Source organism: Centropristis striata, chromosome 18, assembly GCF_030273125.1.
Source record: "Centropristis striata isolate RG_2023a ecotype Rhode Island chromosome 18, C.striata_1.0, whole genome shotgun sequence".
Taxonomy (NCBI): Eukaryota; Metazoa; Chordata; class Actinopteri; order Perciformes; family Serranidae; genus Centropristis; species Centropristis striata.
The window spans coordinates 25457146-25483341 of record NC_081534.1 but is presented as its reverse complement, the minus strand read 5'-3'; the positions used below and the strand labels follow the sequence as shown (position 1 = coordinate 25483341).

General features: G+C 34.6%; 2 protein-coding genes across 3 annotated transcripts; one reads left to right on the top strand and one right to left on the bottom strand.

Moving 5' to 3' along the window:
* Window positions 1-634: 634 nt before the first annotated feature.
* On the bottom strand, window positions 635-15349 carry LOC131990718 (adhesion G-protein coupled receptor G2-like). Its single transcript, XM_059355833.1, has 17 exons — window positions 15064-15349; window positions 13701-13856; window positions 12932-12964; window positions 12498-12539; window positions 12221-12385; window positions 11248-11328; window positions 10949-11105; window positions 8260-8422; window positions 7762-7896; window positions 7555-7665; window positions 7440-7476; window positions 7245-7345; window positions 6100-6221; window positions 3417-3685; window positions 2602-2695; window positions 2235-2518; window positions 635-783 (listed from the first exon to the last, which is right to left on the bottom strand). Exons 1-17 carry the CDS (start codon window positions 15116-15118, stop codon window positions 635-637), a joined length of 2154 nt encoding a protein of 717 aa, XP_059211816.1. The 5' UTR covers window positions 15119-15349.
* Window positions 15350-17484: 2135 nt separating this feature from the next.
* On the top strand, window positions 17485-25276 carry mtif3 (mitochondrial translational initiation factor 3). Of its 2 annotated transcripts, none has more exons than XM_059356759.1 (4): window positions 17485-17568; window positions 19437-19881; window positions 22431-22582; window positions 24766-25276. In XM_059356759.1, the coding sequence occupies exons 2-4, from the start codon at window positions 19440-19442 to the stop codon at window positions 25015-25017; spliced, it is 846 nt and encodes a 281-aa protein (XP_059212742.1). In that variant the 5' UTR covers window positions 17485-17568; window positions 19437-19439; the 3' UTR covers window positions 25018-25276. The 2 variants fall into 2 exon arrangements, with proteins under 2 accessions (XP_059212742.1, XP_059212741.1); XM_059356758.1 differs by having other exon boundaries at window positions 22428-22582.
* The last annotated feature ends 920 nt before the right edge of the window (window positions 25277-26196 follow it).

Genomic DNA, 26196 nt, shown 5'->3' with positions numbered 1-26196 from the left:
CTGGGAAAACTTGAAACTGAATGTGTTTTTAAGATTTGAAAAGTGCTTCAATTTTGAATAAAGTGCTGTTTAATATTACATATGCGTATTAAAAAAAAAAAGTAAAATATTTCAAATTAATAGCAAACATTAACACATTATTTTCTTCAGAACTAAGGCTGCAATATTTAAGGAAAATATATAATTGCAATTATTTTGACTTATATTGAGATATTGTATTATATTTCTAATGAAAAATGTATGTACATATAAATGATAATGGTGTGATTTATTTTTTAAATTGTGCAAATATCTACTCTATTAATAAGGTACTTTGACACAGAATTAGATTATTCAGATTTTCTTAATATTTCTTTACAGGTCTTCAATAAGACAGTAAAAATGTTTTTATAACTGCTCATTATTGTTTTAAAAAGTTCTCAAAGTCATTAATCCTTTTCTCAACCTAACTGAAATTGTGTAAACTGAATTCTAAGTTAAATTAAACAATATAATAAAGTTATGTTCTTATACACTAATGATTATCGGTAAATATGTCAAGGGATATGTCTATTACAGTGTTATATATCAGCAAACTTCCCAGGTTCCGAGTACTTGCTTGTAGTTTCTACTTCAAGCTGACCATCTTCACCTCCTAAGGTTTTTTTACTTTGTCTGGTGGTTCGGAGTAAGGATTCATGTTGGAATGAAGAGTGCTGATGGACGTGGCGTTGGAAGAGTGACTGGCACTGACTATCTCTCCTGAGTGGCTGGTGTTGTAGTAGTAGATGAACAGGAAGAAACCTGCCGGGCAAAGAGAGAAAGTCATTTGAAGAACTAGCTGAGCCGATGAAATTAACGTTACTTTACACTCGATGGTCATGTAGGTGGGTTTTATTTTCAGTCTTCCATTGTTTTAATTCCATTGAATATGCTGCTTCAGCTTGGCTCTCAGGTTTTTTTTAAGATATCGCCAAAAAATATACAGCTTATCATAGAAACAGGGTTCGTACGGGTGCTTGAAATCCTTGAAAATACTTAAATTTTAATGTTGTATTTTTCAAGGTTTAAAAAGTGCTTGGATTTTGGATAAAGTGCTTGAAAATGCTTTAAATTCTAACTGTACTTCTTGCAATCTGACTATAGATTGCACATTGACATGTTCAATGAAAAAAATAATGAATTGAATATTGAGATTAGCAAACTGTACTTTTGGTTGTTAAAAGTGTAAAACCATCGCTGTCGGTATGGTTGAGTGAAATTACCCCTTTTACCATGTAAGTACTCATCTAAAACATGCAACTTACAACCGTTGTAAGGTCCTGGAAAAGCTTGAAAATGGACCTAGAAAGTCCTTGAAAAGTGCTTGAATTTGACCACTCAAAAAGTGTATGAACCTTGTAGAAAGATCGTAAAAACAGACAATTCAAACAATCGTTGAAATCTGAACTTTCTGACAGTCCTCGAATGGAACATAGGTTACAAAAGTTTCCATTAGAAAAATAAAATTCCGGGTTTGAATCAGACTCTGAGCCCTTTGCCGCATGTCTCTCTCACTCTCAATAAAGCCTTGAAAATGGCCCAAAAATATCTTTAAAAAAAAACTGTTAATATATAACTAGATCATGTTAAAAACATTAAATTCTGCTCCTCAGCGACACTGTGAAGCCATTATTGATTTTGCTGAGATGAACGGTCACGTGACAAAAATATTCAATGAAAATCTGTTTACACAGAGCTGAGAGGAGAGGTCGGAAAAATGGAAAAATGTCAACATGTTTATTATGTGGAGACCCTTTTTTCCCCTCCGATATTCATGACACTTGTGGGCACTTGAAAAGCGTTGTAAATATGAATGACATTTTCTTCCAGTGTATCATGTATCTTCCTTTTCTTGTTTAAAAAAATATATATTAGGAAGAAAATCAACTTTTTAAAATCACGTTTTTTTTATTTTTTAATTATGACATTTTAATGAATTATGTCATTATGTCAACTGTGTCATTCTGCACAAAAGACATTTTTTTTATAACCATGATTGTGCTGATCCCATAGCGGTACAGGACTAATATATATTGTGGTGAAATACAAAGCCAAAGATGGCAAAAAAGCGGCTTGCGGTTCGGACAGTGAAAGCAGCTTTATCCTGTGAGCAACATAATAAAATCCCACCCACATGATAAGTGAGTATAAAACAGGATATAATGCTAAAGAGTGATATATTGAAAGATTATTATAATTAGAATTGTGGATACCTTGGAAAGAATTGAGGATTGTGAAAATGTAGTAGGCGGGGATCCGGAGGGGTCCGTAGGCAAAGAAAGCAAAACCCCAAGAGACCCCCAGCATGCAACACAGACCCATGATGGTTACAATATTTTTTCCATTTTTGCCAGATTCTGCGTTGGCCGATTTGGTTCTCTTGAGACAAAAGAGCCAGGTCAGTATGATGATGAAGGTGGTGAAGGTGACAAGGAAGACCACTGCATAGTAGCCGATGTTGACATACATGTGCACATTATTGTCTGTTATCCAGCACCTTGGAACAGAAAGACATGTCAGAAATGAAAATGTGCCTTTATGGTACGTCCTGTGTTTTGAATGTCTAATCCACAGACTCACATGGCCCTGCTGTCTCCACTGTCACTAGTGTTGATTGCTTGTTCACCATACATGTCGAGGCCAAGCAGGGCACTCACAACAACAGCAGGCAGAACTGGAAATAGAGAGAGAAAATGAACCTCTGACTTGGAAACAACTTGGTCAAACAACTACGTGTCAATGGAACCTGAATCAACAACACATCTTTTTTGGTATTGTCATGTTGTCTCTGTCTTTTGGAGGATGTGTACTGCAATGAAGTTGAGTTTTGAATGTGATTTATTTTCTGTTATACTAGGGGATGTTACAGAGACAAGCAGTTATATTATTAATTTAATTATCTTTTTGGGGAAAGATTTATTTTTAAAGGTGTCAATGCAGATTCTTTGAATATTAATCAATTTAGGATGCTTATTAAATGTTTGTTTTTGTTTTTTTGGAAGGTTATATTGCTAATAGGAATGGTGATGTTGGACGTTTTTTGGAAAGGTGGGAAAGGTTTATTGAAGTGGAAGGCTGGCATTTAACTTAACCCCTTATTATTTTCTCTTAGGTTATCAAGTTTACTGATATACTGTATGTTTTATGTGGTAATTATGTTTGATGTTTGTTTGTGTCTTGTTTAGTTTTAATGTGTTAAAGTTCTTATTTATTATTGTAGTTTTATTTATTTATTTAGGTTGGTTTTGTGATTTTGTTGTCGTTCTTTTTTTTGGTTTGTTTTTTTGTTTTTGTTTTACTGTGTTTGTCCATTGGTGATTGATGTTGTGTTTCCTTTAAATTAATAAAAAATGTAATTAAAATTAAAATTAAAAAAAACAACTACGTGCACTCACCCCAACCGATGATGGAGACTTTGAGCAGGTAGTGGCGGATTGTAATACTGCCCCCGACATACAGCTGCAGACAGAGGTGGAAGGCCTGTGCAGCAAACCAAGAGAAAGTGGCCAACATGGAGTAGTGCATGGCAGCCGCCATGATGATACAACCCACAGAGTTCTTCATCTCTGCCACAATGTTGTTGACCAAGAAAGAGAGGTTCAGCAGGGACATGGCTATAACCAGGTGGATGAGAATGTGTGTGGCTATATTGGCCTTGGTCCTCCTGTGAAGAGAGACGAACATGATGTATATTTTTCTTTTGAGTGCCCATAAAGTTCTGCTTCCTAACAGACAGTTCAGCATTTTAGGGAGGAAAGCTGATATATCAGACTGAATAATATTGACATCATGTGCATTACCATTTTTCAACAACACAGACTATATTATGGTCATTATCATGTGCAATATATCCATATCTGTATATTACACTGCACTCTGCCCACTTTACTCCTTTGACACCTTATTTATTTATTTATTTTATATTGTTATATTTATATTATATAATGTTATTCATTCATTCATTAATTCATTCATTATCCTTAACCGCTTATCCACTCTCGGGTCGCGGTTATAATGTTATTGTTACCTATTTTTTCCATTGTTTTTCTCATATTCAGCATTCAGCATTTTAGGGAGGAAAGCATATATATCAGACTGAATAATACTGACATCATGTGCGTTATCATTTTTCAACAACACAGACTATATTATGGTCATTATCATGTGCAATACATCCATATCTGTATATTACACTGCACTCTCCCCACTTTACTCCTTTCACACCTTATTTATTTATTTTATATTGTTATATTTATATTATATAATGTTATTCATTCATTCATTCATTCATTATCCTTAACCGCTTATCCGCTCTTGGGTCGCGGGTATAATGTTATTGTTACCTATTTTTTTCATTGTTTTTCTCATATTATCCTATATTGTGATTGCTTTTGTAGTTGTTTTTGTAACTTTGGAGACTTAGAAAGGCACATAGAAGGCACTTTATCACCCTTTCTTTACTGTTAGGGCACCATAAAGGGCACTGCACCACATTGTCTTCACCACTATACAGAAGGGGAAGTTTATGGGTAAAACAAACACAAGACCTTAAGTCAACAATATTATTTAAAGTTGCCAACACAACTTCGTCACTACAGGTATTCCTGTTGTGCTCACCATGTTGACTTTCTAATAAAGTATTTTTTACAGTGTGGTATTTGCACTTCAGTGACCACCTCTTTATATTTATCATACTCTTGTTATTTTAAAATGTTATTTGACTGCATGAAGGGAAAAGGATGCATACTGGTATTGCACTTATAACAGCACAATGCAAACATAATGCAAACTTTGTTTGAAAGGTCTATTCAAAACCTGGGTCACACAAGTAATACTTATTTCCATATTTTATGATTCTATGTATGGCAATACAGAGGAGTGTTCTGTGATCATACACAGCTAGGACAGGCGGTAAGCTTTATTTTCATAAAGGTTTAATTACGTACATAGCGCAGCTGTTGGTATCAGCCTCATACAATGAAGCTACTATTCAGCTGTCTCATTTTACTAGTGCGGCAGAGTACATAAGAACTGGCTTATTTACATCAACCTTGACAACACGCACTGTGGAACAAAACAGCTCTTCAGCAGAGTTTTTTTCTGTTGCATGGATATTTTAAGCGTCTCTATAGAGGATATATCTCAGTATTTATGGCTACAAACTTATAAGGTGAATCACCTGAAAATTTCTCCAAAACTTCCTCATATTTTGTGGGACTTTGAGGGTTTAACAACCTTCAGCTAAAGATTATTCTATTAATGTTTATCCATTTATAGTTATATGACATATTGTTGTTTGTTTTGTTTTTAACATGTCAGGTGGGAGTAAAGACAAGTATTTATGTTGCAACCTTTATGTAATGCATTTTTATTCTGTATTTTATTTAAATCTATTCCTATTTACAATTTATTTTTATATTCTTTTTTACTCGCCCTTCTGGGGAGATTTAGATAACACTGGAATTCATTTTATTCATCTATTTTTTAAAATCTTCTTTCTCCCTTGTTTTTTAATACTTTGAATTCACATTCTTTTATGTAGTATAGTTTAGGTTGCTGTAGACTTTAAACAATAAAAAAAACATAATTTTAAGAAAATAACATGGTGGGCATGACTATTTTTAGACTAAGTATATTTAAATTTGGCAAAATTGGCTTCAAGGCTGAGTGGCGGCGCCGTATCTAGCTCTATAATATCCAAGGGATTCATTTATCCGTGGCACTTATATGAATTCATTAATTTAACCCTTTATCAGGCAAAGAACTATATTTGGTATTACAAATTTACTAGATTAAAGTGGCAAATCTACAAGAAAAAAAGTTGCAGATTTAAGAGATTTAAAGTGGCAAATCTGTGCGAAAAAAGTCGGCGATTTACGAGAAAAAAGTGGAAAAAACAACAACTTTTGTTTCACCCAGATTCACCACTTTAATGTATGTGTTATTAATGTAAGTGAAATTAGATTTTAATCCGGGATACGGTGCTGTTGAGAGTTGATTTAACTTCACCTTATTTTAATAACTTGTGGCCTTGCTCCACACTAACTGTTTTTATAAATAAAGTTGTGTTATTGTTACCTCATGAGGAAGTGCATGAAGAGGACTACGCAGAGGAAGAACAGGGACAAGCCACAGCCGATCTGGGAGATCATGGTGAGGGTGTTCAGGTCAGAAACGGAGATGGTTTCATTAAGAGGAGTCTGCAAGGAGCAATAGTTTTAAATCAGGATTATTTATGATGAATATCATTACGGATAGATAGATAGATAGATAGATAGATAGATAGATAGATAGATAGATAGATAGATAGATAGATAGATAGATAGATAGATAGATAGATAGATAGATAGATAGATAGATAGATAGATAGATAGATAGATAGATAGATAGATAGATAGATAGATAGATAGATAGATAGATAGATAGATAGATAGATAGATAGATAGATAGATAGATAGATAGATAGATAGATAGATAGATAGATAGATAGATAGATATTTTTCATGGTTTTCTTGATAATAACCAAAATCATTATCAGGAAAACCATGGAAAATGGCTAGATATTAGCTCTTAAATTAAACTCTTATGAGCTACTGTAGTATATTTTATGTTACTTTTAGAGTTCTGCTTTACTAAGAGAAGCCCCGGTCTGACCTTTTGTTCAGAGCAGAACTGTAACAACTGGTTCAAACCAGAATAATTGTAACTGTAAAGATCTGGGATTTGTCAGATAGTAGAGGTGTTGGAATTTTTGAATATAAACAAGTATAGATTGTATCCTTTTAAGGTTAAAAAGTAGCATGCTCTTTCTCACTGCATTGCGTATGGGCTGGAACATTAGAATTAAATGATCTTAAACACAGACAGAAAAGCCAGAGAGAACAAGGGCATCATTGGAGGGACACCTTTTTTCAGAAGCCTTTGAGATTGGACAAAGTTCTCCTCCGCTATACCTAGGCAGTGTATTCTGATGTTTGATAATAAAGAAAACTAAACTGAACTTCGACTTGGTCTTTAATCCACGTTTCTCACTCAGAGAGGTAGTACATTTACAATACACTACTTTTGTTGTTATCATTATATTTGTCCAAACAAATGTACCTTTAGTTGTACCAGGCGTTAAAATGGAAAATAAATTGACTGTATGTATCTACTGAGGAATGAAAATTGAAAAAACAAAGCTAAGTATGTCATGAGAATGTCACAAAAGAAGTAAAACGCACCAGCAAAATAGCAAAAAATGTCAAATGCGAACACTCGCATGTTATGTCGCTTCCATTTGTTTTTGTGACACACCCGCCCTCAGTCCAGTTGGGTCGTTTACCTAAAAGGCAGCAAACAGAGCATGCAAAAAGACTTAAAATCAGAAAATAAATTACAGAGATAGAGAGCACCATCATTTCAAAGTTTAGTGTTACCTTCACCGTTCCACGAATGACAAGATGGATATCCTTCCTGTAAACAAAACAGCATTAAAAATGTGCCTCAAAGAAGTAATACACATTTTAAAAAAACTTTTTTTTTTAAACTTACATATGAAACATTCTGGAAAGAGATGGTCATTTTGTCTGTGAGATTGGCGATTGTGGTTCCCATTTCCACTGCTAAGATCTCATTACCTAAAATGGTGCTGTTGTTCTCATCCTGAAAATGAATGAGAAAAAACAAAACAGTAACATCATTACATATGAATATGAACATCTGTATCATTGAAGGTGAAACGGAGATTTGTTTTCTTACCGAAGTCAGATTGAAGAATCGTAAAATAGCTGCAAACGGTACACTAATGTTCATATCCAAAGCCTTTTGAAAAGCCTCTTTTGATACTGTAACAGATCTTGAAAATTGAGCCAGAGCGCGTTTGTCTTCTATAATCTGCAGAGAAGAGCACAAGTTTGATGTCAAAGTTGTGTACAGTGCTGTTTTGAAAGCCACAAGAATTATGAAACTATACACTTCAACATGCTCTAGTTATATTTCACAAAAAGACCTGTTTTTAAAGATTCATATCTTCCGAGGGAAGGGAAGTTGTTGCACAATCAGAAGCCTGAAAAAAGCTGGAAGGCTACCTGACTGCAGAATGGATGTATAATTAGCTCAATTTCCAGTGACCTTAAACACCATTTGCATGTGTGCAAAAACCAAAGTAAAAGCTGTGTTTTCAAAAATGCCCTCATATGTGTGGACAAGACCTAAAGTCATACAACGGGGCAGCATGGAGAAAAAAAATGCACCCACCTTCATGTCGTCACTTGGCATCGAATAAGCAAAGGATACATCGGCGAAGTCCAGAGGCTCTGCTTCTTTCACTATGACACCGGTGATGCCCTCTCCAAGCGTTATCGCAGCTGAGGAGCCGTTGAAGGACTTCACGTATTTGGGCATCTGGTTCATGACTTCACTGTTGGAAGAATATTCAATGTTAAAAAATACATCTTTACGATGATTACCATGATAAACATATAAAATAGCCCAAAAACATTTTCTCTGTTTTAATTTACATGTGCACAGCGATAGTTTGAACTTTTATAGAGTTGTTACGGAGCTTGAGCAGGGAGGTGATTGGCTCATGTTAAGGCTGGAAGCAGCCTAGCACAGTTAAAAAAAAATCTGCCTCATACAAATCTAAAGTTAGTTATTAATCTTATATGCTTAATTCGTTCTCAAATAGTGGTGTGTGTGGGTTCCAAACATATCCTACGAAACAGTATGGACAATGGGTTTTTTTTTTAGGAAATATGACTTGCTGTTTTAAACATGACGTTATTGTTGTGACACAGAACTACTTCATCACGTTTAGGGGGTAAAAAACAGGATTCAGCTTCATTGTGTATGTAACTACTGGCAGCGATTGCATAGATGACAAATTCACGTGCAGAAATTGACTCAAAATGAGTTTACATTGGTCGAAGTCCTGTGTTTTATTGAACCACCCACCTCTCCTCACACCCACCCTAAAAGGATTTGATCTGTATTTATAGCTTCCACATCTCCTCACAGTTTTGCACACTAACTATTTAGTAGTTCACTTGATGAACAACAGCAGAAATGTGGATATATATTATATGAACTGGATACCGGAGCAAAAGATGCCGCCTATTCAGTCCATTGACAATTGCTCATCTGACCCATGGGCCAACATGGTTTTCTGGCTTCCAGGTTTATCTGCATTATGTGGCTAACTGAATATGCATAGCAGTATTTCTCCCACTGGCCCTGCTGGCAAGTTCCTTCACATCCCAAAGACTTTACATTATCTCATCACTGATTTATAAATCACAAACAAATATAACATCAAAAAAATAATAATTTAACTTGTCTGCAGTTTGAGGTGTCCCGTCTTTTTTTCACTATTGTCTTCTATAGGGGAAAATGCTTATGGAGTTAGGTTTTTTTTGCTGCAACACTTTAGGGTTTTTTGACGGGGAGCCGGTGCCCGGTGGGAGCCCGGCCAGTGCTCTTGTGGTTCACAACTTGCAAACCAGCTCCGAACGTGTTTGGTTTTCCACAGGCTCTAGAGCCACGTCATTGCGTCACTGCTAACGTCTGTTTATAGGGTTGCCAACCTTCCCTTGAAAAACGGAATCGTCCCACTGCAGTCTTTCCCCAGCTGCAGAGCCAGAGGGGATGTTAACCCCTTAGCGTCCAGTCTGCAGATTGCTAATAGGCTAACAGTTAGCTCTGTGGCAGTACAGTGTGTATGTGCTGCTGCTGCAGAAGGTGTTAACTTAGCGATCTCTGTTTGTTTACAACAAGCACCGGACGCTCTGTGCACACACTAAAAACTGTTCCTATTGTTTGTTTAAAAGTAGTGCAATAAAAATACAGATGTTTTCCCTACCATGATGAATAATCGTGATTAATAACCGTGATTACAATATTGATCAAAATAATCGTGATTATCATTTTGGCCATAATCGTGCAGCCCTAGTTAAACATATCAAATAAATGAATGATACATGTTTTTAAATGGTCTCTCTCAACGGCACCGAGTTGGTCTTGGTCTTGCTAGCCCACTAACGCTAGCACGCTATCAATCGCCGGCTAACGTTAGCAGACTATGACCAGCTGCTAATGTTAGCATGCTATCAATCACTTTAGAGTTAAACAAATCGAATAAATGAATGATACACATTTTAGTTGGTCTCTTTCAACGGCTCCGAGTTGGTTTTATTGCTCCGATAGCCCCCGCCCCCAGCCCCATAGCAAAAAGCTATAAAAACTGTAATTCTGTGCTCCAAATTTAACATATTTACTGAATCTGTTTGAGTATGTGATTAATGAATATATATACTATTATTTATTTTTTTTACTGAATTTTTTACATTCTTTATCAATCTTGGCTAAACCAACATAAACCCCTGGCACTGCATATTATTGTAACTTTTCAAAATGTCTGCTCTATGTGTTTTGTATTGTTTGTATAATATAATCTTTACGAATAAAGAAAAAAAAAGTTGGTGCCGCAGTGGAACCTGTTTTCCCGGAACCTGTTTTAAAACAAAGAACCGTTAATAATTGGGCACTGGCCTGATACTGGCTGGAAACCGCCTGCAATGGAAAAACCCTATTTGAGTGGCCACTGGGAAAAATTGGCCGCAGGTTTGAGCCGCAGGGACGTATCCAGTGAGATGAGTACAGCCAGCACGGCGAAGTCTCCTGGAAAATTTATGCCGATTTGTCCACATATCAAACAATCAAGATACAATCAGTGAGTGTTAGAGAGTTGTTCCAAGGAAGATTTTTAACCTTTAGACAGAATCAGGCTGGCTGTTTCCCCCAGCCTTCAAACTTTATGCTAAATTAAAGTAATCTCCCCTGTGCTCAAGCTCCAGTGGTATCAAACTTTCTGTGCGAAAGCTAATAAAAGCATGTTTTCCATAAATGTATAACTATCCCTTTAATTAATTCATGGCGCATGTCTTACGCAGCTTGGGCAGCGTCAATTTCTTCTCCTTTGATGATCTCAATTGTGGTGTTCAGCCGAATATCCGTCTCCGGCTCTTTCACTGGATTATCGCAGTTGCCACAGTTGTTGCTTGTTTTGCTGATGTTGATGAAGTACCTTTCTTTGAACTTTTCACCTGTAACATGAACTTTACTGTAGTTATCAACAGTTTGTGTGTCTTAAAGGCAGTTTCCTCAGCATGTAGTGCATTATATTGACCAAAAAAAGCCTGAAATTAACATTCACATTTATTCTTTGATTATCTAAAAGGAACTCACCCTTCTTCATGCATAATTCTTTAGCATAATGAGACTCTTCACATATGGTCCCTGTATCCACACATCTAATCTGGCAAGGTCCTGTTGATGGAAATATTGCAGTCGAGAAAGAAGTATTCAGATCTCTTACTAGTAATACCAAGCAGTGAAATTACTCCACTATGAGTAAAAGTCCTGCATTCAAAACTTACTTAAATAAAAGAACAAAAGTATCAGCACCAAAATATACTTAAAATAACTCGTCAGAATGGCCCCACTCAGATTGTTTTATATATTATAAATATGATATTACATTATTTGTATTGAGGCATTAATGTAAGCAGCATTTTGATTTTGTAAAGATAGGATTCATTTTAACTACTTAATATACTGTTCTGAGGTTTAATTGAAAATAAATGCTTTTCATGTTGAATCTTTACCTGAAAAGTCACTAAAGCTAAATGCAGTGGAGTAAAAAATTCAATATTTGCCTCAAAGTGCAGCGGAGTAGAAGTATATACATAAAATTTGGAAAAACAAGTAAAGTCCTTCAAATTGCACTTAAGTACAGTACTAAAGTTAATGTACTTAGTTACATTCCACCACTGTAACATTGTCAGAATTAAGTCACATCCACTATTTCAAAGGAAAGTGAAACTTACTATGGTATGTTATGTTACTTTTTTCAGAAAGTAAGCACCTAAAATCAACACCGTCTTTTAAATTAGTCATTTGAGTATATTTAAGAGCAGCTGACGCTGAGGAATACTATAAAAAAAAGTGAGTGATAGACTTTTTAGTAGAAGTTGTTTTTTAAGAGGCTAGATTTGTCTTTGCAAGCTTACAATTTTTACATGACCTGTATCTGTAATTGTATCTATTTAAAAAAAATTTAGCTCTGTTTCTTAGCATTCAAAGTAACATTATGCAACTTAAGTGGCTTTAATTTTTTTCAGACTGAACTGTAAAAATGTTTTGAAATGAAATGTTTTACCTTCACTAGTGTGATTGAAGACACACTCTTTCTTGGAAATTTGACAGAAATCGGTGGTGTCGCAGTTCCCTTTTAGGACATACAGATGAATCTTCCTCTTGGTGTGGATCTTTGAGATGAGCAGTTCATCTCCATCTATTTCAGGCCAAATTTCACTCCTGTTTTCTGTTGGAACAAGAATTATACTGTGAATTATATTAATACAAAAATAATTAACAGAATTATTGATATAAATGTGTTTTTTTTTTCAATCCAGTATTCAGTTGGTTGTACTCACGCTTAGTTGGATTGTTCTGCAGGAAAAAGATCAAACCAAGGTCTGCTAAGAGGTAAGGAACACAGTCAGAGGGAGTTCTTTCATGAAACTCCTACACCTCTTGCGTACTTTTACACATTATGTTACAGCAGTGACCAGAAAACAGAATTACAGACAAACAAAATGTGATATCTACAGATGATGAAATCAGAATCTCCCTACTTTGTTTAGTGGATGCATGAGATATCTGACCTCATCATTTACAAGAATTATTAGTATCAGTAACTGCCATCTCACCTTTTGAGTCAAGTATAATTCACAACTTTGTGCTTTCAACACAACTTTCAACTCACTTAGATGTTTTCAAGTGTACACCTAATACATTATATTCAGTAATTATTAAATAATGATGGATGGAAAGCTGAAATTTATCTTATCGATATGGTTGAACTGACCTGCGGTGCCCGGTGGACATGCATCATTTCCGGCTGTAATTAAATGAAGAAGAATATGCTATATTTTTGCTTTTTAATCAACATTGAAAGGTGAATAGAATATTAGTCTGTTTTGGCCTTGTGGATGAAAGTCTGTAATGCTTTTTGAATTTGACTTTAGATCTTTATTTTACTTGATAGTGAGGTAATAATGCTAATTATGCAAATTTCCCAACATGGAACTCTTAACAACCAAGTTTACATTCATCCACAGGGCCAAACAGGCAGACATAGACTGGAGACATAGACAATACTGTTAATAATAATAATAATAATAATAATAATAATAATAATAATAATAATAATAATAATAATAATAATAATAATATTATAGTATTTTCTATTTCAAAAACATAAATAAAGCTTAACATACAGTCATGGCCCATAAGAGTTTAATTTAAGAGCTGATATTTCGCCATTTTCCATGGTTTTCTTGATAATGATTTTGGTTATTATCAATAAAAACCATGGAAAATGGCTACATATCAGCTCTTAAATTAAACTCTTATGAGCTATTTTTGTTGTTGTCGTTATATTTGTCCAAATAAATGTACCTGCAGTTGTACCAGACATTAAAATGAACAACAAATTGAAGAAAAACATGGTGTAATCATTTTTTCCATGACTATATGTGTAGCTGAAAAGGGACAACCTTCTCCCCATGTATATCATAATGCTTTGTTTCTCAACAGCTACTGGAAATAAAATCTTTATCATAGTTTTGACTTACTTTTATTGTAGTTTGATGCACTGATGACGCCAGTGAAGTTATCAAGAACAACAACATGTGACGTCTCAGGTTTCAGCCAGTCTTTGAAACAGTTGCATTTAGTCGGATTACAACATTTTCTATGTCCAGACGGTTCCCCAGCTGAAATGGGAAAAGCTGAAAAGGGATTGTAAGGAGGAATTGAGAGACTATCAGGAAGAAACTGGCAGATTTACTTTGACTTCTGTGACAACCCTTGTGAATTTACATACACCTGTACATCATATATATGGCTTTATCAAAGTAATACCTTCAGTAATAACTCTGAAAAAGATTAATCAGTGTTACATGTTCTGACGAGCCGTCCGCTTCCTGTTCTCATTATGTTTTTCACTGACTGCACACAAGTTCTTTGATTTCTCATAAAACATTTCCCCTTTTATATCAATAATTCTTTACATTTCATATAAAAATGATTATAATATTCCATAATAATAAATATTGGATAACCAGCGACTTGAAGGACTGTATTGACTATAAAATTGCTTAAATCATTAATGGGAATGCAGGAATGAGATGTGAATTAAGATGTAAAATTGAATAAAGCAAAAACAGAGTAAAAGAATAAAGAAAAAATAAAAGGGAAACATTTTTATTCAGGCAGCGCTAGGAAACCATAGGAAGGTCGAAATCAGATGATGGACACTTTTTGTCATCTTTGCCTATGATTTTAAATACATTTGAGTGATTAGCCAAGCAATGTATTTTCTAATCTAGGTTTTCTATGTTTTTTAATTACATGATTATGATGAAACTGAAGGCAAAATGGACAATAAAGTTGTCATTTTGGTTTATCTTAAGATGAGATATTCCTTTATTAGTCCCACAATGAGGAAATGTTCAGTCTTCTCTACGGGGCTACATCTTTTTCAGGGGCCAAAATACAACACATGTTCAGTAAAAGTAGGGGAGCTATATAAAATGTAAATAAAACAGAAGGCGTCATATTCAGAGTTCAGGGTGTATATTTACAAAACATAAATGTTTATCAGTTTGAACATGAATTATACTGTCTTTGGATATTTTTTGAATCCAATAAATGTAAAAAAAAAGGACATCACATTCTGTTATATCTTAGACAACATCACAATTTTGGGGGGGAACTGCCTCGTACTTGTACTTTAATCAAATCAGATAACATGTTAAAAATGAGGAAAACACATTTTGTAACACAATATCTTGATTAATATCACAATAGCATCAATACCTCAATATTTATAAGATTTTTCTGCTGTTCTGTATTTTCATGCTTTTAAAAATGTCATTCCAAAAGAGAAAAATATGGGCTACTAGACGTAATTATTTATAGGTTGTGTTTACTTACAAGCAAAATAAAACCACAGAAGTCCCACAAACAGAACCCACGACGTCCAGCTCATTTTCCTTTGATGGCATTAGATCTCATCCAGGATATATGATCCACTTGCTGCTACAGGAGATAAATAAAAAGCATTATTCCAAAGTACTTTTCCCTAAAATTATCAGCGTAGAAGTCTTTTAACTCGTACGTTTCTCTGGTTGAAGTAAAAGTCAAGCACTCCAGAGCAGCACTGTAAAAGAAGCACCCAAACCCTCTGATGACATGAATGTGTGTGTGTTGTCACACTGACTTTGCATAGCTGCCCGCTGCAAGAATTTTGTTTTGCAAATGATCAGTTCCTGAGAGAAAGACAGCTTTCCATCTGTATGCAAACTAAAAACAACAACATAAAGCTTGTATGCAAGATGCAATTTGTTCAGCATGTTAGGGACTGAATTTAATAACTCTTAATGTTTAACAAAAACATCATCAAGAATACCTTGCCATCTCAGCTTTTAGAGCCAGTATAATTCACAACTTTGTGCCTTTAACACTACTTTTAACTCATTTAAATGTTTTCAAGTGTAAACTTAATACATCATATTCATAAATTATTAAATAATGATGGATGGAAAGCTGGAATTTTTTAAAATTATTTTTTCCCTTATTTGTATCAAACAGCAATATATTGCACAGTTACAAAGAAGAAGAAATGAGTTACAGAAAAATAAACAATGCGAAAAAAGTATAGAAATAAATATAATAATAATAATAATACAATAGAAGAGTAATTAAATGGAAAAGAATGAAGTAAAAACTAAATAGATGTAAGATTACATGTTAAGACATTAAACGCAGTGCATAAGTGCGTAAAAAAAGTGTGTAATAAGTGTGTAAAAAAAAAAGGATGGGTTAAATGCAGAGGTTGAATTTCCCCATTGTGGGATTAATAAAGTAATCTAAAAATAAATAAATAAATAAAAAAGTTGGTAGTCTTTACAGCTTTTTTTTTTGTGGACAGGAGAGAGTTGAGATATACTGTTCAAACTCTGACTTCATCAAAAATAAAGACATTTTGTTTTTTACTTGAAAATTTGCATTTGTGTATGTGGTATTTGGCAAAAAGAAAAATTTATTTTATAAGAAAATATGCATCATCATCCTTCTTTTTGTGATCAAAACAGCCAAATATGACATCTTTATAATGCAGTAAAACCAGTGAAAATATGTCCTTCCAGAGTTTATATGTGAATTCACAAGACCAAAATAAATGTGAGATAGGGTTCTGATCACAAAAACCACATTCCACCTCAATGTTAACTTTAAATTTATTTAACAACACTTTCATGGGGTAAACTCTATGTAGCCATTGCAATTAGAGTTTTTTAGTTTTATTAGTTAAAATAAACTTTTGGGGTAGGGAGCAGACTTTTTTCCGATCTATGCTTGGGACAAACTTACTACAGCAAAAAAATTGCAGGGGGAGTAGAGATGAGTTTGTCTTGAACAAAAAAGGATCTAATTTAGAGTCTAAGCCTCTATAAGTGGAAAAACAAATGTAGTGGCAATTTTGTCCGAAAAAACAAACAAAATTAAACTTAAAACAAACTTAATCAAAATGCCACTGATGCATCATGGGCCTGTGGTGTACACAGGCAAAGAAGCTGAAGTCCATGCATGATTGTTAGTTCCAAAAGGTTTATTTTATCCATTGCGAGCAAGCAAACAAAGAGAACAAAGAAACATGGTTCCTGCTACTCATCTTCGCACTGGTAAAAAATAAATTCCATAAAACACAAAAATAATATGTAAACTAAATATGCAAAACAATAATGATTATTACACTAAACAATTAACTAGAAAAACAAAATATGGTAACGCTTTATAATAAGGTCATTAATAACCATTCATTAACAAGTAATAAGGCATTGTTCTCGCTTTAGATCCGGTAGTTGCAAAAAGCATAGTTAACTTATTGTTAACTTATAATAGATGAGCAATAAAGTATATTTTAATATCAATAAGCAAACAAAATAAGATTAATAAAGGCATGGCAAAGACATAATGGGTGGGTCATGGGTGTTTGTAATGCCATTATTAACACTTATATAAGCTTATAAACACACAATAATGTTAATACGCATCTTGTAAGGACTTACAAGGGCTTTATTACTTGTTGATTAATGGTTATTACAAGGACCTTAATATAAAGCGTTACCCAAAATATTATCAAAATAAACAAACGTCTAGAATAATCAAACAATACTCATTGTTATTAATAAACTAAACAGACAACTAAATACTAACAAGAACTAAATAGCTCCAACAACAAACTTTGCCCAAAGGTTAATTCATTTGGGTGAACTGACCCTTTAATGGAGTGATGTCGAGTCCTGTTTTGTCCGCTGGAGGGCAGCATCGCTGCTTCTATGCTGCATCTTTTCTTACTGACAGTAAATGAAGAAGAACATGGCGGAAGAAGGTACAGCAGCAGTCACCTAGAGCATGAATAAACGACATTGATAAACAGTGAGTAGAAACAACAACAGATTATACATTTTGGTGCATTATTTACTGGCAACATTCGCGTGTCTCTGTCTATTTTCGCCATGTGTGCGTGCATTAATGTGTTTAGCCCACAATCTTGCTTAACATGTGCTTTACGAACCATATCGTCACCCTGTTGAATAATCGCCCAACTAATTCTTTTTTTGCAGGAAACACAAAAAACGTCACCAAAAGTGTAACATATGACATTTATTGATCATTTCACTCAAAAAGGATGTAACATAGGATGGCTATTGGCATAGTAATAACACTGTGTGTAAATTATGTAACATGCCTTTAACATGCCTTTGTGACTTAAGCAAGATATGGTAACACTTTATTTTGAAGGTGTCTACATAAGAGTCACACAAGCCTGTCAGAAACATGACATGACAAGTATCATGAGCATTAATGTTACTTCAAAGTGTCATTAATGTTCATGACACATCCCATGTCATGTTTATGACACACTCATGTCACTCTTATGTAGACACCTTCAAAATAAAGGGTTACCAATATTAGTGTCAACAATAAAACACTGATAAACTAAACTGATAACTAAACAATCTCCCTCTCCCTCTTCTTTGCTGGGTTCTTATCTGATGACTATGAATGTGGCAAATTGTCAAAGAAGTAATGATCTAAAAGGGGTAAAATCACATGATCTGATCAACTGAGGATGATTTTACCATAGGTGGCTGGCGTCATGAGGAGATGATTTAGGCAAAAAAACAAAACAATTTTGACAAAAAATGACTTAGGCGATTATTTTAACAGTGTGACGATTTGGTACATCTAGTACAAAAACCGGGGGAACTGACTGTTGATGCATTGTGTTTATTATGATGCATAGATACAATTTCACTTGATTTCCACTGATTTCTCTGTGTGATTTCATGTCCATTATTGATATTGATTTATTTAATTATTTGAGTATTTCCATTTTATGCAACTTTAAACTTCTACTCCACAACATTTTGAGGAAAATATTGTACTTTTTGCTCGTTAGTTACTTCTTTAGCCTGCTTTGCTTTAGTTACTTTTCAGGTCGAGAATTAACGTAAAAAACATGATAGATTTAAATTGATTTGACATGTCTTTAATTAAACCTCATAACAGTATATTTAGTGGATAAAATTAGTCCTATCTTTACAAAATTAAAACACTGCTTACATAAATGCATCAACACAAATAATAATATAAATATAAATAATAAATGATATATTTAGAATATATTTAACAATCTGAGTGGGTCCATTCTGCATAACGAAGACTTTTACTTTTGATACATTAAGTGCATTTTGATGCTGTTACTTTTGTATTTTTACTTAAGTTTTGAATGCAGGACTTTTACTTGTAGTGGAGTAATTTTGCAGTGTGGTATTAATTTTCTTCAATCCTATCCAATCCACTTTATTTTTATAGCATATTTAAACAACAAAAACGTCTCTAAAGTGCTGTACATAGAATCAACAATAAAACAAACATTTCCATATAACAATCGGCAACAAATAATAAGCGTATAAATCTAAAATTATGCTATAAATAAAAGAATACAATCAAACAGATAAACATAGTAAAACAAATAATAGACGTAGTTAAAAGTAGTAAAATAGATAAAAGACACGCTTACTTAAGTAAGGGATCTGAATACTTCTTCCACCACTGGTCGGATGTCTATTATGTAAATATGAACAGTAATCTGCATTAATCTGTTATTTCCAGCAGACACCTTCAGAAAAAAATAACTCTAAGATTGTGATAAAATAGAGGTAAGATATAAAATGCAATGTGCTACACATCTGGCAGCTTAATTTTTTTGTTTTTTCTCTCTTTGATTTCAAACCTAGGGTATGTCTGCATGTTGTGTGAGGTGGATGCTGAGAGCTGCGTGTAGCGGTAGCCGTGGCTACTGGACACCAGCATCAAGATCTACAGTTTGTGTTGAAAGATCAAGCGTCGTTGCCTCCTCCTGGAGATGGTCTCCATTTTGCACCTCTGCAGACAACACAGAACAGACTCCTGCACCAAAGAAAAAAAAGGCCGCCTTCCAAGGACAAGCCTTAGCCAGCGCTATTGCCCGTAAGATCCCGCATCCTATGATACAGGTGATCAGTAACTCAGACGAGGACCTGGGCACCATGCGGCGCGGTGAGGCGTTCCACCTCATGCACGAGCTGGATCTCAAACTGGTGCTGCTCAATGATCGTAAAGATCCTCCCGTCTACAAGCTGATGAACGGAAAACAGGCCCACGAAGAAAAGATGAAACAGCGGGAGAAAGAGAAAGCAAAAGGTATGTGGCGTCCTGGATCTAAGGGATCCAAATCACACCTTTAATCTAATGCTGTGGTTCAAAATGTTGGACTTTTTCTGTCCAACAAACCAGATCTGAATCGTAGTTAGTCCCAGGTAAAGTAGCTTTTTTAAACAGAAAATAAGGTAAATAATTAAAAAGAAAATTTTAAAAAAGTAGATATTTACAACACCAGTTGTTAACATTGATTTCTGATAGTTAATAGGTAGGAGGAGGGTTATTGTGTGGCCATACATATATGCTGATAAGCAAATCAGCAGACAGACAGACAGACAGACAGACAGACAGACAGACAGACCAATGGGGGAATTTTATGTAAATGCTACAGATGCGTATGTGTGTGTGAGTGTGTGTGTACTTTGTATTTATAAGTGCTTGTATATATGTGTGGATATTTCAGGGGGGAAAAAAGGGTGTGTTGCAAAGTTCTGTGGAATTGGGATCAGGCATTTGTAGAGGTGAATTTTTTAATAAATGTAGACCAAGTTTTGTTGAATCGGGGTATATTGTGATTAATTGACGCTGACATTTTTTCCATTGAGATTTGGTCTATTCTAACAGATTCTTCCAGTGTGTGATGTTCAGTTTTTTCTTGTTTTCCAGTTTAGGAGGATTGTTTTCTTGGTGGTAAAGTAGCTTTTAGTGATGGCCAGATGAAGCCTTGAAGCTTTCCATCCAATTGGTTAAAAAAAAAGGGTTAATTTCTCGAGGCTTCATGTGCTCACAAACCCCCCTGCTGGTCAAAACCTTTTTTGTCATTTCAACTATTTGTGATAGCCTCTTGTCTGTCCTGCAACAGTGTCAGCGTGGAATAGAACATAATCCGTGTATCATTCGTTCTTTCCAGTTTCAGTTGGCAATCAAAAATCAAATAATGAACAATTGACAGGTTATTTTGTTTATTGTATCCTTCATGTCAGCTCACTTGGAGCAGTTTCAATGAATTCACCGTAAATATCACAATACGTGTCACTACATTATATATTATTATTATTATTATTATTATATAGGGACGGCTGGTTTGACTACAGAATAGAGAATGACGGCTCACTTGATGCAGTCAAACTTCCGGGTCACATAAACCCGACCAATTAAATATTAAAATCAAATTCAGTCCTGGTGCCCGTTTTTCTATTACGTATTTTTGATCTGAGCCTAATATTAAAATATGAAAAAAACAACATTTGTTTCGTTTTTTGTGTATAATAAAAAACAAATAACAAAATAACCAGTTAATTTTTCATTATTTGATTTTTGATTGCCAATTGAAAATGGAAAGAATGAATGATACATGGCTTGAACATGCCAAGAACAATTTAATTTTACTTTGTGTGGTTCATTCATTCATTCATAATGTATGTAAATAATGTGTGGCTAATGGTGAGAGTCTATTAATGTCGAAAAAAACTGTCAGTATGATGCAATCCAATAGGAAATGAGATGTTTATGTTAAAACTGTTGCAGTGTTTTCAATAGATTAGACAGTAATTGTGCTGATGAATACTCAGGTGATGATGATGACTTTATTCATTTTTTATAAAAAAACAATACCAAGCCTCGATACGCGCTTCATAAAAGACTTCTTGGATTTCTTGACAAGAAGCCTCGGCACGGTCCATCCCATCATTAGAAGCTTTATTGAACAGAATTCATGAGGATCCTTAAAAAGTTTTAAACAGCATTTAATTCATTAAAAAAATAAATGTAAATGTCTTAAATAATTTGTAACATTTATTTTGTTTAAATGATTTAACTGAAACCCGTAAAGCATTGCATATAAGCTTGGTGTATATTAAGTTTTTCAAAGCTCCCTAACCAAAAAAAAAGGTATTTCCCAGTTCACGTTTGATGTTAAAATAAATATTTGCGCAAGTTTTTCCCTTACATTAAGTAAATGATGTTGGTTCATGTTTTTTTCTTCAGTTTTGGTTACTGTAAATTGTAAAATTGGACTTAAATTTCATCCCAAGAGGCATTAAAAAAGTTGTTAAAAAATCTTAAATCTGAGCTGGAGAAACCCAGTTGAAACCTTGTAAATTGAGGGTGTGTTTGTGTACCTCACCTCCATTATGTTGAGTTTCCAGGTAATTATTTTCCTCCAGCTCTTGGACGTATAACCTGATTCATTCCAGGGGGTTAAACACTAGGGTTGGGTAGGGTAAATTTAACACAAATATTTTTATTAACAAGAAAAATGCAACATGTAAAAATTAACAGAACCACAGGTTAAATATTTATAATAAAAAACAGTTGTGCAAAAAGAAACTGCAACTATGATAACAAGCTTCAGGTCTGAGGTAGTGCAATAAATAAATAAATACAAAATAATAACAATTAGAACAATATTTTCGGCTGTGTGTTGCTGTTTGGTTGCAGGTTGACTTTTGGATCGATACTTGAAATGAGTATCGTATCCGGATAAAACGTTTTAGTATCGATACTTTTTTGAGTATCGATACTTTTGACAACCCTATTAAACACAGTGTCACACATCATGAAAATCAGTACTGACTGTTTTCTCTCCACAGCCACTGTGCAGGAGAAAGGGCTCTCCTTTACGTCCAACATCTCGGCTCATGATTTCTCCACCAAGATGAAACAAGTGGAGGGCTGGCTGGAGAAGAAGAACCATGTTAGAATTACTCTGCGAGCAGCACGCGGGACAACTGTAGAAAACATGGTGAGGAAACAAAGACCCTTAAACGCCACCGTGATCATTCAAGCTGCAACTCTTTTGTCTCCTCTCATTCTCTTGGGGACATTTTCCTAAACTGCAACGCTGACTTTTACCTTAACCCTTCATAGGGCACTCATTGAAATACTTGCAAATTCCAAATTTCAACCCTAGAGAATATTGGAGGATATTACATACTGCCAGAATGTGTAAAAAAACATACGAAAATAATATTTTGAGCAAAAAGTTTACGAGATTAAAGCGGCAAATCTACGACAAAAAAAATGCGCAGATTAATGAGAGTTAAAGTGTTGAATCTGAGAGAAAAGTTGCTTTTTTCCCACTTTTTTCTCGTAGATCTGTGACTTTTTTCGCATAGATTTCCCACTTTAAATCTCTTAAATCTGCGACTTTTTTTCTTGTAGATTTGCCACTTTAATCTAATGAATTTGCAACTTTTTTCTCGAAGTATTACCTGAAGTTACCAAATATAGTTATTTGCCTGATAAAGGGTTAACGGCAAAGAGGGTGAAAGACAACTGTAAAAATGTTATTTCATGGAGACACATTGGGCATTTACGACCAAAAGAGTCTTCACACACATATTGAACAAAATTACATCTGTTTCACCATTAAGGATTGTACCATAAAATGTAGTATTTTTGATGTGATGTTCATTGTCACATGATTTGATGCGGCTAAGTCAGCTTTAAATCACATATTTAAATGTATTTAGTAAATAATTACTTTTTGAAACTTTCTAATTGGTTCAAAAGAACAAATATTGTTTGTGTCAATTGTTAAAACTACATAAAAATAGTTATTTTATCCCTCATTTATCTGTTAAAGTGCTCTCTGCCTTTGTACGGCACACACTCCTTTAAGGCCCTGTTTAGATGGAGATGCTCTGGACAGAAAATGCAAAAGTGACATTGCGTTCTCACTTTTTATTCCATGTTTAGACGAGCGTCTTTAGGGGCAAATCTGCATGCATATGGTGACGCAAAAGTCTGAAATTCAATGTAGCATGCACTCTAGGTTGCTAGGTGGTGCTGTGAAGCACCGCCACACAACACCACCAAGATTATTATTATTAGTTATTATTAGTTTATTTAAAAGGGGACAGTGCAATTTCATAAAACACATGATTACACATGGTTAAAAAGCCAGAGTTAGCCAGAAGGCTAGTTTTCATCTGTAGTCCCCTGGCCATGATGTAAAAAAAGCAGAGAATTACGAAACAAAAAACAAAAAAAAAACGCGTACAATATACAAAATACATATACAGAGCTCTCCTATTTCTCTTCCTAGTAGCGCAAAATAGCCTTTAATTAATGCCTTTAATTTATGTGCCTTCTCTGATCTGTTATATTATCTGTGATCATTCTGCTTATCTGCTGAAATGACTCCTGGATAGTTCTCAGAGCTGCTCGGGCAACTTCAATGTCTGACTGATGGAAACAGTCCGACATGTTTGTTGTCGTTTGCTTGGACTGCACATGGATGTTACTTAAATGTGTACGCAACAAGAGCCAGCGTGAGCTGATCAGAGACACTTTTGCATTTTCAACCCTTTAGACCAGGGATGGGCAACTTAAATGCTGGAGGGGGCCACAATTTTTCATGGACACTACCACAGGGCCACATATAGGACCATACACTTAACCAGATATGATGAAACTGCAATTTTAAATATGTTTACAGTGCAGTAACTAACTTATTTAATGCTCAAATGCATGTATAACAGTATAAATAGGAATATTAAAGGTTTGAAGCAAATAAGAAATAAAAGTGCAGTGTAAAAATGCACAAAATTACTTAAGATTTCATGCTCAAATGCATGTAGTTGTACTGAGGGCCACTTCAAGTGAGGGTGCCTCCAGTTGCCCATCCCGGCTTTAGACAGAAACACAACGGTGGAACACATCTGATAAAATCGTGTAAACAGGCTCTAAGTCTCTTCTTAAAACAAACTTTTCTCAGAAGGTCTTTTCTGATTTTACCTAAACTTTAAGAATGATTTCATTTTCTACCATTACATTACAAATATCTATTGTTTTTTGTTCGTTTTTAACTCGTCTTTGTAACATTTGTTTTGAAAAGTGCTCTATAAATAAAGATTATTATTGTTATTATTATATACACAGAAAATCTTAAACAGTTGTGTGTTTTATTTAAATTTCCAACAGGACGTGGTTCTGGAGCAGATGGTGCAACAAAGTGAGCTGATGGTGGGATTTGCTGCAAAGCCAAGCGTCCAACAAGAAGGTAAAAGAGCCTTCTGCATCGTCCGGCCGCCTTCAGCAAAGGAACTGGCACAAATACGGAAGAGTAAAGACGCAGCTTCGCCTTCGTCTGACCGCTCAAGTTCGAAAGCCGCCAAGACCGAAACATCTCCTGTAAGCAACACGGACACAACAGAAGGGTCGACGCAGCAGTAATCAACATCTATCTTAGTCCGGTGACGTCCTTTCTCCAGCTCTGGATCTAAAAGACTAGACTTTGTACCTAAGATGTGATTAATATATGACTGTTTTTGTTTGTTTTTCACCCACAAATACAATTAATGACTCTAGCAGTCTACTATGAACTCTGACAGCACAGGTGAAGTGGATTTTATTGGTTTTTGTCCTTCTATTTGTGCCCTTTAGACCAGATAAAGGATGATGAGAATCTGGTAATAAAAGCACTTGAACATAATCCATTAACAGCCTGATGATGATTTTCACAATAAAATGTCAGAATTAATGGAGGAATGCAGTGTTTCCTCTAGGATTTTTTTTCAGCAGCAGGGGTAAAGGGTTATTTGTTGCCTGGATGGCGTGTAAATGTCAATCAGCAATTTAGAAAGCAATATATAAACAATGACACTCTACTTTGGGCAGGGTGGTATATCGGTATTAAGAATTATGCCGATATATTTTAGAAAGAGATATGTAGTTGAGACAATACTGCCATACCGATATATAATATCTTTTGATGTTGGTTTGTCTTTTTGACAATTTGGAGGCATTTTGGATTGCAGATAAAGAGCAACACATCGTTGTTTCCAAAACATGCTGCAAGCAAATTGCTTCAAAAGATGGAACGTTTTGAATTTAATAAAGTCAGTAACGCTTTATATTAAGGTCCTTGTAATAACCATTAATTAACAAGTAATAAGCCCCTTGTAAGTCCTTACAAGATGCTTATTAACATTATTGTGTGTTTATAAGCTTATGTGAGTGTTAATAATGGCATTACAAACACCCATGACCCACCCATTATGTCTTTGCCATGCCTTTATTAATCTTATTTTGTTTGCTTATTGATATTAAAATATACTTTATTGCTCATCTATTATAAGTTAACTATAAGTTAACTATGTTTTTTGCAACTACCGGATCTAAAGCGAGAACAATGCCTTATTACTTGTTAATTAATGGTTATTAAGGACCTTATTCTAAAGCGTTACCATAAAGTCTTTAAATAAAACAGGTTGATGATTACTAGTGATGTTGAGTTTAAACTAAACACTTAATACCTATATATCATATAAAGCTATTCGGCCTAAAAATAACGGGATATGAGTTTTGGTCCATACTGCCCAGCCCTAACTCGACTGCAAAGCAAGCGTTAGA